Source organism: Onthophagus taurus, chromosome 6, assembly GCF_036711975.1.
Source record: "Onthophagus taurus isolate NC chromosome 6, IU_Otau_3.0, whole genome shotgun sequence".
Taxonomy (NCBI): Eukaryota; Metazoa; Arthropoda; class Insecta; order Coleoptera; family Scarabaeidae; genus Onthophagus; species Onthophagus taurus.
In genome coordinates this window covers 8,674,358-8,689,220 of record NC_091971.1, presented here as the reverse complement: position 1 = coordinate 8,689,220, position 14,863 = coordinate 8,674,358, and the positions used below count along the sequence as shown (strand labels likewise).

Below are 14,863 nucleotides of genomic sequence, written 5' to 3'. Positions count from 1 at the left end.
TGGTGGCTTCCCTTTCTTCTTATCTCTTGCTGATGATTCCTACATAATATTTTTCGTCATATAGTTCTCAAAAATTTTACAATCATTTAAATGGATTTCGTAAGATATTAAAAAAATTTATATTTTATTTATATTTATGCCTAAGGATTGTGAGACAAATGTCAAAACATCCCTAGAGAATTTATTAGACGAATTTTTAGGCATTTTTAAAAGGATTTGCCAATGATATTGATATTAATTTATCTAGAAGATGTCTAGAAGCTTCTAAATGATTCCGAAAATGTTCTCAAACGATTTTCAGATAAATTTCAACCATTAATTTCCAACCATTTCCATGGAATCCTTTGATAACTAAGTAACTCCAAAGATTGCAAGCGATTTTTATACTGGATACTTTTAAATGCCTATATATTTCTAGATGAACCTAAGCACTAGTTAGGTCCTTCTAAGTAGATTTTTAAGAATTATCAGAAACTTTCTAGGGATATTTAGTGATTTCCAAAACTTATTGGAAGTTCCAGGTATTTCTAAGAATTTCCAGAGATATTTTTATGGCTTTCTGAAGAACTTCTAAGATTTGTCAGGGATATTTAAGTATTTCTGTATGTAGTGGAGGTTTCTAGATATTGTACAGTTTACTTTAAAAGGGTTTCAAGGCAATTCAATATAGATGATTAAGGTTATCCAAAGATTTGCAAGTATTTCTAACGATTTCCTGCTATTTTTAACAACTTTTAAGAAAAACCCAGGAAAGCTCGCGATATTTTACCTTCATTTACTGTACATCTTTACAAAATGGGATCTCTCATTTTAAATAAACTTATCTTGTTTGTCAAGAAGAAGCACTTAAATTTTTAAGGACTTGCCTTTGATAAATAAATCTGTATCAACAGTTACAAGGTAGGAAAATAATCCAGGAACATTTACACATAATTTTATATACCTTAAATCTAATTAACGTTATTTACTCAAAAACATGGGGAAATTAAATTTACTCTAATTTACACGCCAAAAGCTCTTTTAATAACTAGGCGGCAGAACATAATTTAATAATAAAAGGAATACTAGTCTGTAGTAAAACTAGAAGGTACTTAGAAGCTAAATTAATTAAAAAATATATTCAAAAGAATTTTTTGGTCCTAACTAAAAAGCTAAGATCTCTAATAAAAATATATTCTTTTCAATAATATTAATTATTGTAATTAAATAGGCTAATGCAAATTTTGTTTCTGCAGAAAATATTCGTGTTGCTCACAAAAATAACAAAGTAGAATAAATTTTCTAATAACAACCTCCAAGTAAAGAAAGTTTCGAACTCGGTTTATACTTCAGCATTCCGAAAAAGCTAATAAAGCGCTTACAACAAACTTAGTTTAACCAAACTTTGTAAACCTTCTTTACATCTTCGTTATTCCCCATACACTCGTGTTATTGACTCAACCTCTCGTTATCTAACTTATTATAATTTTATAATATACTTTTATTTATAAAAAAAGTTTTAAACAAGTATCACTCTTCATTCTATCTTTTTATCTAAAGTGTTATTTTTGGTCGATTTCCTCTTTACTGCAATAAAAAGAAGGAAAACGATTGGATAAAATTGGATACCTTTTTCAGTGCCTGTCAAATAACTCCCTCTTTACGGGTGAGTCCTTAAAGGAACAGGAGAAAAAGGCACTAAATAGAAAAAAAAAGTCCAACAGGCTCTGTGACAAGAAGAGAAATTTATTACACTTGGGATTATATAGACTAAAATATCCCCACCGGTAGCGTGAGTTGTATATATTTTCTTTTGGGCATGAAGACGCTGTGGTTATGCTCTAATTGAATTTATTTCCTCGAAGACAACTTTAACATCGACGACGTTTTTATTTAAACATTTTTTTTACGTTGTCGTTTCATTTCCAGAGGAAGAGTGGAACGCCGATGGTAAACCGGGACGCGGAATTCCAGGCAGCGAATCAGGTGAGTTTTCAGTTCAAACTTAAAAAGACAAGAAAAACAAATTAAAAAGTAAAGAAATGATAAAGATAAGAAAAGAAAGTCAGGGAGGAGAGTGAGAATTTTAAATTTCAAAACTTGTTGGTATCAAATTATCTCCGCTAATTGAATAACTCGAGAACAACGCCCCGATTCTCGGTAATTTGAATCTTGAAATTGAAAAGTTGCCACTACTATCGCGACCCCCATTACGAACAAATTCAATTTGAACCTTTTGTTTTCGCTGTTCAGTTTACGCAACCTGGCGGAAAATAAAAAGACGACCCCTTTTAAACATTATTAGAGTTGACTAATGACTTTATTTTATCTATAAATTTAAAAATAAATCTTAAAAGTTTAGTTTCGTTTTAAAAATGTATCAGCACTTTAAAAATAATTTTTAACGTTGTAGTTCATTTTTATTACCGAAACATCCATGTCAAATATAAATTAACACATCATATAATTAAAAGTTTAAATTTTATTTTTAACTACACTAAAAAAGTGTTATTTTTAAAAATACCTTTTAAAACTCCATCTATCGGTTTCAGGAGGTACCGCTATCGATTTCAGAAAAGATGTGCATCGAGCAAACGGTAGCGGCCTCTATATGCTTCAACTAAAACTTTTAACGTAACACATTTAAATTACTTTGTCGAGAGCCTTTTTTTATCAAACTAGAACACACTCGAAAAAGATATTTTTTGCATACATTAATATTAAAATCGAGGTTAGAGTTCCATTACTTAAATACATTTTTAGATTAGAACTGAGCAAGCAAAAAATGTTTCAAGTACAATATTTTAAGAATAATTTTTTTTAAACTTAGTTATTCTTTATGAGAATTTTTATAATAATAAACGAATAATAATAAAAGAGTTTATATATGGCCCAGTTTTGTGGGCCTCAATAGATGGGGAATAGCGTTGCGTTGGATTGGTGTTTTGGAAAGATATTGGAAAATATGACCCTATATAAAACCACCCCAAATTTCGTGACGTTGCGAATCGGATTTTTATGAGGTCACAAAACTGGACTTTGCGAACCGATATTGTCTAGGTTATATATCATTCATCTATTTTGCAACGGTTTTATGATTTTATTAAAAAGTAAAAAAACATTATTAATTCTTTTTGGTTTCAAAATAAAAATCTATTTCGGAAATTATAAAATTAGTTATTTTAGAAAATTCGAGAATTTGATCGCTCTACCATTAGATTTAGGTAATATGTGGTGTTAATTTAGACACTAAAAAGTTACTCCTAATCTAAATAATTCATTCTGCAGAGTTCGTGGAACTGAGTATTTATATATCCATCTAAAATAATCAACTGCTTGGCATCTTCCGATATGTTGGTCGTGCAGAATTTCCAGAACACTTCGTCTTCACTGATATGGAACGATAACTCAAATACATTGAGAGGATTCCTTGCCCATCCTCTTCTGATAATATCAGTATATTTTACTCGATTCCTTTTTGACGTTTTGCAGTAGATTTTTGGCAGTGTTAATTTCAGTTATTTCATTTGTATTTGAAATTGTGTTTCCTTTTCTATACATAACGTTATAGATGTTAGCTGCTAAAGTGAGTACACATATCTGTAACAAAAACATCAAAATTGTTGGTTTTGGTCCATGCAAATTGTAGAGATTCTATCATGAAGGTATTTTTGAATTTTCCTTAAAGCAAAAATTATTTTCAGTGTCTCTTTCTTAATTGCTGAGTAGTTCTTTATGTTTCCAGCACCGCATGTATACTGCCACGCATCACCCCTAATAATCAATGGTTGATTTATATAACTATACCAGAGATATACTTTCTGCTATCAATCCTATGTTTTCATTGATGAGATTTTGGTATTCTAGTATTTATTTATTTATTGCCTCCAGTGGATTACAATATATAATTAACATAATATTAATATATAAAATAATAAGATCTTAGAGGAGACGTAGGGAGGCTCCCCCCTCCCCATCCTCTGACCTATATCTATTGGCCCTCCTACAATACCACACCTAAATCTGGCCACCAACCTCTTTCCCTCCTCATCCCCCTCTACCATCAAGTACTTCAGCAGCCCTTCTATTACAATCTCCCCATATTTTGAGTTATAGCTACTATCTCTTATCTCTGTCCTTCCCTCTTGTATTCCCACATCCCTATCCCTGCCCTTCAGTTGTCTGCACATCACAATCTCCCTTGTTTTGGGATTCTGATACTCCATTGACAATAATTATCTTCAAACCGAAAAATAATTTTAATTACGAAACTGTTTTTCAGTTCTGGCAATTACACATTTCTCCACTTTCTATCAAGTATCGTTACAATTGATTGCCTACGTTTATTATATTGTCTTCTACTTAACTAACTCTGGTCTTCAGATAGTAGTTTTCTTTGAATTAAACCTATTTCGAAGACGTCTGTGCAAAAACTTTCCAAACTCTACTAGCTTTCCGATAGTGCTCCTAAGACTAGAGTTTACATAAATTCAACTGTCACATCAAATTCCATTCACAGAGCAAATTTTGATATTAAGGTTGCTCAAAATTATCGATATGACAAGGGTGCAGAAAGGATTTTTAGATAATATTTTAATAATAATTTTAAAAATGTCATGTGTCCTGTGGTCGTAGCTTAAAATTAATCTTTTTGGAGGAAGGTAGGTAGACAGGTCTATTTGGAAATTTTGAAAACTGCCAAATGCTCTCAGTATTATAATTACCAATACGGTTTGAATCACGTGTGCGTAATCGATCGTTCTGCAAATGTTGTTTTCAAGCAGATCATCGTGTTTTTTTGATAGGCTGCACATGTTGTTTTTAAATTGTATCACATTGAAATTCAAATTATGGCATCTCGGGATATATACTTAGTTTCCTTCTGAATCTCTACTTGTCTAAATATAATCTTGCAATTTTTCTAGATTTTTGGACACATTTTGACTGTCGAAATCACCGATGTACAACACTACGTACTATATACAATATGATTTTAAAGTTTTGTACAATATTTAAAATGCAAATTAAGATACCAAGTTGATAACTGAGATACGGAATTTAAATATAATGAGAAAAACAATAATAAAATCACATTAGTATGGAATTTGCTCTGTTTGTATGGTTTAAAGAGAATCTTCCAGACTACTGATCTCTGGAGTCTTAAAGTTCACGATTTTGATTCAAAAATCAAATTGGACAGTTACGGCAAAAGATTGAGTGGTAACTTTTCTGCTTCGATAAAATACAATTCCAACGTTTTCTCTTTAAACTTGTCTCCTGATCAACTATATGGCAGAGATGAGTTCTTTTTTGCAATATGATGCGTGACTATGACATACTCAAATACAAGTTTCAATTTAAAGATTGTAATGCGATGACGAATTCTTCGCCCATTATTATTTAATATTTCCGTGGTTTTGAATCATTAACGAAACCTTTCAACATATAGCCTTATCAAATAACTCATCAAAACACACCCTTAATTTACATAAACCGCTCGATAATTGCACCTAACGCACGTACGATAACAGCAACAAAAAATAATCCTGACCCAACCTATTTCTTATTTTTTATCACAACTTTCATCCCCACTATATCCCCCCACCAAACGTCCATACAAGGTTCGGTTTCATTAATAAAACTTTTCTTCCCTTCCCTTTCTTCTTCCCCCCACTACTCATTCATTCTTAACCCATCCATCCATCAAATCATCAGTCCGTCTTCTTCGTTTTTATCATTTTCTCTTTCTCTCTTCCTACGTTGTCTGGTACAACTAGAATATTACAATAGAGTTGATTCTTTTCTGTGTTGGCCCTTCTGGGGGACATCAACAGTAGAATAGCGGACGTCGTCGTCGGAGCGCCGCCGTCTGGTGTCAATAAACAGAGGCGCTCGAAACGACGCCGCCGATCGTATATTGTTTGGCTGACTTGCGCCATGCCGCCTACTCCTATGTATGAAGTAATCAAAGAGGTACGTTCTCGTATCACGTCGCTATTCAGTTGCGGGGCGCGTCGTTGATTTTGTCGACGTCGGGCGTCGCGACGCACATTGCCTCCCTCGATTATTATTATTCACCGAGAACCAGCGTGTCGTGCGTGTGCGAATTTAAGTGTCGTTTCGACTTAGATGTAAAAAGAAAAAGGTGGTGAATGTATATTTTTATAAGCAACAAAGAAATGTAAAGAATTTTTATAAAGTTATTTAGTGAGTGCTATTTATTAAAAGGATTTTTTTGGATTTCATCTATATTGTGGTAATGATTGATTTTATTTTAAATTTTTTTTTAATTCCATGAATTTATAAAATTTAAAGAGATTACTTAATTCGACAATTTTATTAAGGTTTGATTTAATGAAAAATTAAAAAAATAAAAATTAAAATTTTAATGTTATTGAGTTATTAAGAAAGTTTTGTGGTTACTTTTATTTATGGGTTCCAAGTTATGTTTCTCGCCCAGTCTTGAGAGAGCCAAAATCGATAGTTCCCTCTATAAAATGCTCTTGTATAGATGTATAGATATGGATCGAGGGGGATTCGTAAAACGTATTTAAAACGAACCATTTGACATGACTGATAGCGACAAACTTTACTGTTTACCTCATTCTTTATTATAGACGCGTCGTCGCAATCCGTTTTAAAATAGGTTTAATTATAGATTTTGTAGGCCGTGACTAAAAATGCGCAAAGAACACTTCTTATTACGACACGCTACGCATATTATTTTTAATAAGGTTTAAAGTGGCGATTAGTTTTAATAAAATTCTATAATTAACCGTTAGATCATTAGAAATTCATAGAAAATCTACATCGTTTTAAATCAATTCGAAGAGATTAAATTAAAATTGGTTATCTAAAGGTTTTAATTGACTCTTCATGGGTGGTACTCGAGTATTTGAATAGAGTCGATTGTCGCGATTGATCTCAACAGGAACCCGAGTTGGATAAGTAATCACGTTCAAACGTGACCCCGTTAACCTCATTATATTCCATCTCGCGCTCTGTTCCAAGTTTCAGCTTTTCCGTGGATCCTTTAATGTTTCCAAGGCCCGGAAATGTGAAGAAGCATAATTTCATTTGCCATTCAACCATTATAATTCAATTTTACCAACTTCGCAAGTTCAACCAATTCCATCGTAATAATCAATTTTGAAAATTTACTATTCAAAAAGTATACAATGATCATTTTTAGAGATTACGATTAAACTCCCAACAAGAAGCGATGTACTGTAAACATGTTCTACAATCGATATGTTTACAGCCCATCACATCTCGTTTAGTACTTATAAATTACCCTGGTAGGTAGATAAACATGTTGTGTTTTCGGTTTGTCGCCTGAAATTGATCAACTGAAGCATGTAAACCGATTTCGACCAATTTCTGAACCGTTTCACAAAAATAAATTTTAAAAATCGTTTCTAAATCCTTCAAAAATTATTTGTGGATAAACAGTTATTGTTAGTTTATTGAATTGAAATAGACCCACTACAAAATCCACTTGGCTCGAAATTCAAACATACACAAACATTTTTTGGATCAAGTCCAAACCACTATAAACCAAGCATTCAAAAAAACTGGTTGTTAACGTTACAACCGTTTGATTGATTACGTCAATTTTTTCGAATAAATCAAGAAGAGAAAAGAATCGTGAAAGAACAGAAAAAGATGTCAGCTTAAATTTTCAGTGAAAGTGTACCAAAATATAAAGATTTTCGAGAGATGCACAACTCTACCTGGAGGATGCCGCCGAGAAAACGAAGATCGGAAATGCGATCGGAATTTTGTGAACCTTGCGACGAAAACTTTCAATCTTCTGTGTCACAATATGCTATGCACCAAGAGTCTTTATGTAAAGTGAGCGATTATGAAATTTCACCAAACTCAAAATGTAATTTGCCTGAAGTGTGTTGTTGTGATAGTAGAGGTAGAGCTATTTATTGGCTTTACAGACATAATTTGGCGGATGGTGAATGTGTTCGACAAGTAATGAGTTCAAATACACATAATTCTTGTGATGCTGGTACAAATTTTCCTTTGGACGAAGAATGTCGGTTTAATAAGCAAAAAAAATTTACTAATCATCAAAATTTTCGAAAACAATTCATAAAATTAACAGATATGTTCGTAAATGAACAAAATTCTGATATTAGAATAACGGAAACTCATAATAGTTATATAAACCTTGGTGATATAGAAACGTTACATATCTTATTAAGCGAACAAAATGTGTGTAGAGATAAATACCACAATTTAATGATGAACTTAGAAATGAAACAAGAATTGCTTGAGGATATGCGGAAAGATCAAATTAAAACTTCGAACTCAAAAGATTTTACAAACAAATTAGATAAACTCTTCAGTATTCATTCTTTGTATGAATCTAATATTTTGTCTGCGGGGGGGATTGAAATGAACGATTTGGATCATATTTTAAACCAACTCAATTTTTTCATTAAATCAAATAAATTAAACAACATCTCAAAAAGTCAAAAAGAACAACTTGCTAAGTATCTTAAAGTTATCTCGGAAGAATACGTAGAAAATCATCAACGTGACAAATTCAAAACTAATCAAAAACTTAACAACGATCATAAGTTTGAATCTTCAAAGCCCAGCGTTTTGGAATTAAAGAGGATGCCATTTGTCGATTCTGCAAGTGAAGTAGATGTGGATTCTTTTAATACTAACAATTCAAAAAAGAATCAAGCATCAAATACGGTGCTTGAAAGAAAAATGAGCCATCATCGTTATAAAAAAGCAAGAGTGGGATCGGTTGGTTCGCTCGTTGATAAGAGACGTAAAAGCTTCGAGAAATTAGGCGCAGCAAAAAAATGTTTTAGCACCGAAATGAAAAAATCACCAGAAAAAGAAATAAATAAAAAAGAACGTGATAAAAGTCGATCAACAAGGAGGTCTAAATCTGAAAAGAAGCGAACTGACGAAGAAAAAGATAAAGGCCAAACAAGAAAATCTAATTTAGAGCGAATTCAACACTTATTAGAAGAACACGAATTGGAAAGATTAAAATCGCAAGAAAGAGAGAAAGAAATTGAAATACTTAAAGAATTGCTCAAAGAAAAAGAACGAAGAATCGCGGAAGAAGATGTCAAAGAAAAACAAATTATTAAAGAACTTTTACGCGAAAGGCAAAAAAGAAAAGCTGAAGAACACGAAGAGAGGATTATACTCAAAGAAATTTTAAAAGAACGGGAAAAATATAAACTTGAAGAGATTGAAATTGAGCGGCAAAGATTAAAAAATTTAATTAAAGAAAAAGATGAGATTATTTTAGAAGAAAAACTTAAAGAAAAATCGAGGCGAAGAAGAAGAGAAGAAAAAAAGAAAGATGTTGATAAAGATGAGAAAAAAATCGAGAAAGAATTAAAAAGATCTAATGAAAAAGAAATCAAGAAAACTAAAAGTGTTGAGAAAATTAAGAAGAAAGGGAGTAAAAATAATTTAAAAGATGATGATAAAGAAAATAGCAACGACAAAGATAATAATAAAAAAGAAGAAATACATGAAATTAATAAAAATAATAAAAATAAGATTAAAGTTGAGTCAAGAAAGCGAAAATCACATCATAAAGACAACGATAAAGATGATTACAAAGATGATAATAAAGATGATTATAAAGATAATAATAATGATGATAATAAAGACGATTATAAAGTTGGTAATAAAGATGGTAATAAAAATGAATATAAAGATAACCATAAAAATCAAGAAAAAGACAAACACAAAGTACCTAAATATGCAACGTGTCTTACAATTCCTACTGATTGTAGTAAAACAAAAATTTTTAAAGATTTCGAATCGTTAGAACAAATCCCTGAAGAAGAAACATTAAGAGATGCTTATGAAGATAATAAATCGAAAAGAAAAGTATTAAAAATTAATCGTAGTTTAACCGCTTTTCACTCATTAATTGAAATAGTTGAGAACGATTCAAAGAAAAAAAATAATGCGAAATTTAAAGAAACATCAACGATGGTTGATTATAATTTAGGAAAAAGTGAAATTGGGATAACCGCCAAACCACCTCAATTAAATCAATTTACCTTTCCAATCGAACATTCTGATTTGTTTACTAATATAAATGAAGATTCAAGGAGATTGATGGAAAAAGGGGTGCAAATTCCGTCCGATAAAGAAAAATCAATTTTTAGTCAATTTGTTGATAATACTTTTAGTGATCAAAACTTTGTTAATCATCAATGTTTATCAAAATGTTCGTTGTTTTATGAATCCCCATCAAAAAATAAATTGAATTTACCTAACTTATATAACACACCAATAACACCTGATACTGTTAACGACGAATTAGGAACTGATGATATTAGATCTTTACCAACAACATCTTGTTATAGCAATCATGCTGTTTCAATACAAGACAGTTTATTACGTTTAGATGATTTGGATGAAAGTTTACTCGATGAATCACCGAAAATAAGTCAAGATAATTTATTGGAATTAGATGAAAAAGTTGATGAATTAGATCAAGATGTGAACAAGAACGACGAAAAAGATATTTCCGATATATTAAATTATTGCAACAATGGCATTCCTATTTATAAAGATGGTTATGAAATCGCTAGAATCACGAATCAAACTTCTAGTTGTTTCTCAACCTTTAAAAGGTACGCTAGAGCTAATAATAAAGCAACTAAAGCTACCCAAATGTTTGAACATGTTACACCGAATGATTTATACACATTAAAATGGGTTCATGATAATTTATTTGAAGTCGATATCAATCCACATACTCTTATTCTCGATGAAAAAATTAAAGAATTAAGTGAAATGAGTGATGTATCATAAAAAAAATTTTTTTTGTAGCTGACATTTAAAATGTTTTTTTTGTAGATTAATTTTTGTAGTTAAAAGTATTCATTGATGAATAAAATTTTTTAAAGCGGGTTTAAAGTCACCTATTAGTCGACGTCTTACATGAGGTTAAAGGTCGTCATAAAGAAACTGTCTACAATTTACTATTGAAGTTTTACTGGGTTTATTGACATCGAAGATTTCTTTAGAATTGAACTTGGCTATTAGTCCACGGCATAGAAATATGTGCTTATTTACATTGATAAATCGGGTTACTTTAATTATCAGGTAATTAATATCAGTTAAAATATGGGCAAATTTCTAATTAACACAGCTAATGTGTTGTTGTTATTTTGATCTTAGAAGATACGATTTTCACCAGTTCAATAATCGTTTTAATCTGTTAAATTAATGTTAATGTAGCCATTTTTATATTCGGAGACAAACGTTTCAGTTGTATCATTTATGACATCATTGTGATAGGTTTAAATCTTTATGATCGTTATTTCTATCCGGTAGTTTTTTTCTCTTATTAGAGGAGACTACTGGCCAAGAGTATGTTTTTGGCTCTTAAATACTGCCAATTCGCAATACAACCTCGATGGGTAATAATTTGTTCCAACTTACTATTGTTATTAGATATAATAGTATGTATTAGTAGTAAATGACAAGGGAAGTATTTTGGCAACCTTTGTAAAGAGCAAAATTTTTGATTTTAAAGGCTTCATTCTAAGGCAGGCAGGAACCAAATGATTTGGTTTCAGACCACAGCTGCAAATGAAGTCTTTCAGTTTTTAGAATTTTTGCAATTATCGCGTTGAAGATCTAAATACATGAAATAAATATAGATGGGGAATGCAAGATGAGTATTAAGTATCTTATACAGATTTTTTTCATGAATCTGATTAATTTGATTAACATAATCCGTAGGAATGTAGATTGACCAGGCGTAAGAGCTTCCTTAATTGATTTTTCTATCATAGAATAAATATAATCCCCTTTATTTTCTAAGTATGCCCTTATGAAAAAATTAAACGTTATCGATTTTAGTTGAAATTTTTGTGCTATATACGGGTTGTTTTATGGTCTTCTCTCCTTTGTTGATCGTGTTACATATCCAAATAGAGTAAAATTTCTCTTTAGCTTCTAAATAAGTTAAAACGCAAGATCTCACATATTTTATGTTTTGATTGCTTTGCTTTTCATTCCAATAAAACGCTTTTTGCTTTGATTGGATTGAAGTTCGTTTAATGTAAAGTTGTAGCCATATCCCCAATCTTCGGGATTAAGGTCAAGAAAAACTTTTTCAATTTTTATAAAATAAACGCGTAAAAAACTGAATAGTCTCAAAAAACAGCAGCTTTATAAGTAATTTACAAAAAAATCGACCTTTGATTCATGTAAACTGTTAAGTGATACAAAAATCGATGGGGACTTGTCATATTTATTACCTTTTTAGAAATATTTCAGAAATTATCGATACCTCATTATTTTTTCATTTCCATGTAACAATAATGATTAAAATCGAAACAACAATTTAAATGGAATTTCATTTCATTTCGCATTTGAGTTCTCGAAATTCTCAAGTACACCGCTCTCTGGCAAATATCGAACGGCGGTTTCCCTCCGACTCAACCCAACCCAATTCATCGAGCTAGGTTTACACCACTTCATTCTCCCAAAGTGCAGTTCAGCCCTTTCATTGAAGAACCGAGACCTGCCACTAACCATCCCCTTTTGTTCTATACGATTTGACACTTATCGATTGTACATCCAACAACATCATCAAAGCATCACCATCAATCACAACACTAAAACAAAATTTTTTTATTAAAACAATTTAAAAATAAATAAAATTTTAATTTATATGTTTAATTGTTTTCCAGCGGGTGGTAGAGGTGAAAATGATCTTGAATCTCGAAGTACTCGAAGTAGGAATCCAAGGAGAGATGATCCTCGTAGACATACTTTAGGTGGAGATCAACAATACATGGGTAGTCAAGGTGGACCCCTTTCCCGAACGATGGATCTCGAGGTAATTTTTGTTTCAAAAATAATAATTTTAACCGAGTTGTTGTGACATCACCACAGTCAATTAAAACTGCAAAAAAAATGTTAGTAAACAGTCGAGATGAGAACGGACGTTAAGTAAACTAATTGATTCAGTCTATTTCCATCACTTCGTGCCAAACGATGAGTTCCATCAGCACAAACTCTCTCAATATTTTACGTGGTTCTTTCTCTAGCGACTGTTTAAACGTAAATCCTAGCGTGTTACAACGCGAAGGGAGGACATTGATTAAGTTGGCTGAAAACTCGTTTCCGCTCGACGTTGATAAACCTGTTAATTTGAAAATTATGTTGTTGCACGCTGCCAATCAACAGATGACTTCATCGAGATCCAGAAAGGTTAAAAAAAATTTCTTTGTTTTAATCAAAATTATTACATTTTTAATCTTTCAACAGGGCCAACCAAGGTGTTATCCCCCTCCAACCAATCCAATGCTTTTCGATGATGATCCAGGGATTATGTCAGAGGTAGAGACAAGTTCAACAGGGTTTAGAAGAGGTGGAAAACAAAGAAGTTCTCTTCCGGTTGTTAGAACACCAAGTAAAACATTAGAAAGACCACTTGGTTAGTAAAAATGATTTTGAATTGAAAATTATCTTATTTCTGCAACTTTAGGTCTAGTATTTCTACAATATCGCAACGAAACCAAAAGGGCACTACTTCCAAACGAAATCACCTCGATCGATACAGTTAAAGCCCTATTCGTACGTTCATTCCAAAAACAACTTACGATGGAGTACCTGGATTCACCGCAAGTGAAAATTTACATTCACGACTCTTCCAAAGATATGTTTTATGAATTAGAAGATTTAAGGTAAATCAAAAATATTACAATTATTAATTAAAATTTAAGATTCAAGTATCCAATTATTTATGTTTTAAGCATTCGATGCGTAATGCCATATTTAGAACATTTATTTTGGACTTTTTTGTATCAGACTGCAATACGTTTGGTTTTTCTGTCTAATGAGGAAGTGATTCTGAGTATCAAAACATTTTCCAAAGATGCAGATCTTCGACATTATCAACAGTTACTACTCGAGGAGAAATGTTTATGTCTTTTATTGACTTTTTTGATGAAAATAGTGTAGATGGGAAGAAATGAGTTCATGTAGATATATATTTTTGGTTACTCATTATATTTATAATCAATTTTAAAGTTTTTCAATTATTATTATGTAATTATGCATCGTCTCAACGACAATAGTTTGGTTTCCACAAATTAATTTCATAATTAAATATCAGTAGGTTGCATCATCAAATTCTTTCTGTAGAATTCTCGATTTAGTTTTCCCAAATTTAAAGTAAGTAGGTTTTCTGCTTTTGAAGACTCGGGAAATTGAAAAACTATTTTATGTGGAAAAATTTCTAAGAACATAAAACTTTAAGTGTAAAAATGTTAGTCTTTAAATAAGTTTTCATCTGAAGCTCAGTTTGAACTCTACCCGTTTGGAAAAGAATTTTTCAGCAGCGAGTGGTCGTATGAACAAATTTTATTAGAATTATAGTTTTCTTTTAACGCAACTTTTATATTACTAAGTTATTATATTACCAACCTCAGCCAACACAACATAATTTAAAACATTTTTAAGAAACTTGTGTCTTAGCACCACTTTTAAACAACTTTATTTCTTAGAATATGTTCTTCTATAACAAAGAAATCTAAATATGTATATTAAATAATTGGATGGATAAAATAAGATATGAGTCTCATAGTGTTTATAAATCTTTAATCTTTTCAAATATTTTTATAGATCCCACTTGAGAGAAATTCGAGATAGATCAGTTTTAAGATTATTTGAATCTGCTGATGTTTCCGGTGGACTTCCAATGGCTGGAATTGGAATAGCTGGCGGTGTTGGACATTTCGAAGATCCCAGTTATTTCTCAGAACCGGAATTTGATTCGGAGTATCAACATCAGCACATCCACAAAAGCAAGGTAGGAATTTTTTAAAACCCCCGCATCCTCCACCATTTTTTGAAA

At 31.4% G+C, this 14,863-nt stretch overlaps 2 protein-coding genes across 22 annotated transcripts in view; both read left to right on the top strand.

Annotated features, from left to right (window-relative positions):
* LOC111427760 (coiled-coil domain-containing protein AGAP005037) overlaps positions 1-14,863 on the top strand; it is an 82,867-nt gene that overhangs the window by 32,009 nt on the left and 35,995 nt on the right. For 19 of the 21 annotated variants that reach the window (XM_023063051.2, XM_023063045.2, XM_023063046.2 and 16 more), the window contains 6 exons: positions 1,909-1,965; positions 12,693-12,841; positions 13,192-13,215; positions 13,273-13,441; positions 13,493-13,691; positions 14,632-14,818. In XM_023063051.2, the coding sequence (XP_022918819.2) occupies positions 1,909-1,965; positions 12,693-12,841; positions 13,192-13,215; positions 13,273-13,441; positions 13,493-13,691; positions 14,632-14,818 (785 nt within the window). The remainder of the gene's footprint in view (positions 1-1,908; positions 1,966-12,692; positions 12,842-13,191; positions 13,216-13,272; positions 13,442-13,492; positions 13,692-14,631; positions 14,819-14,863) is intronic. The other 2 variants (XM_071196396.1, XM_023063044.2) reach the window with 2 other exon arrangements.
* LOC139429940 (uncharacterized protein DDB_G0283697-like) lies at positions 7,561-10,899 on the top strand. Its single transcript, XM_071196401.1, has one exon. The coding sequence runs from the start codon at positions 7,699-7,701 to the stop codon at positions 10,798-10,800; it is 3,102 nt and encodes a 1,033-aa protein (XP_071052502.1). The 5' UTR covers positions 7,561-7,698; the 3' UTR covers positions 10,801-10,899.

Coding starts and splice junctions, on each gene's coding strand:
- LOC139429940 (XM_071196401.1), top strand. CDS start 7,699: ATGCACAACTCTACCTGGAGGATGCCGCCGAGAAAACGAAGATCGGAA.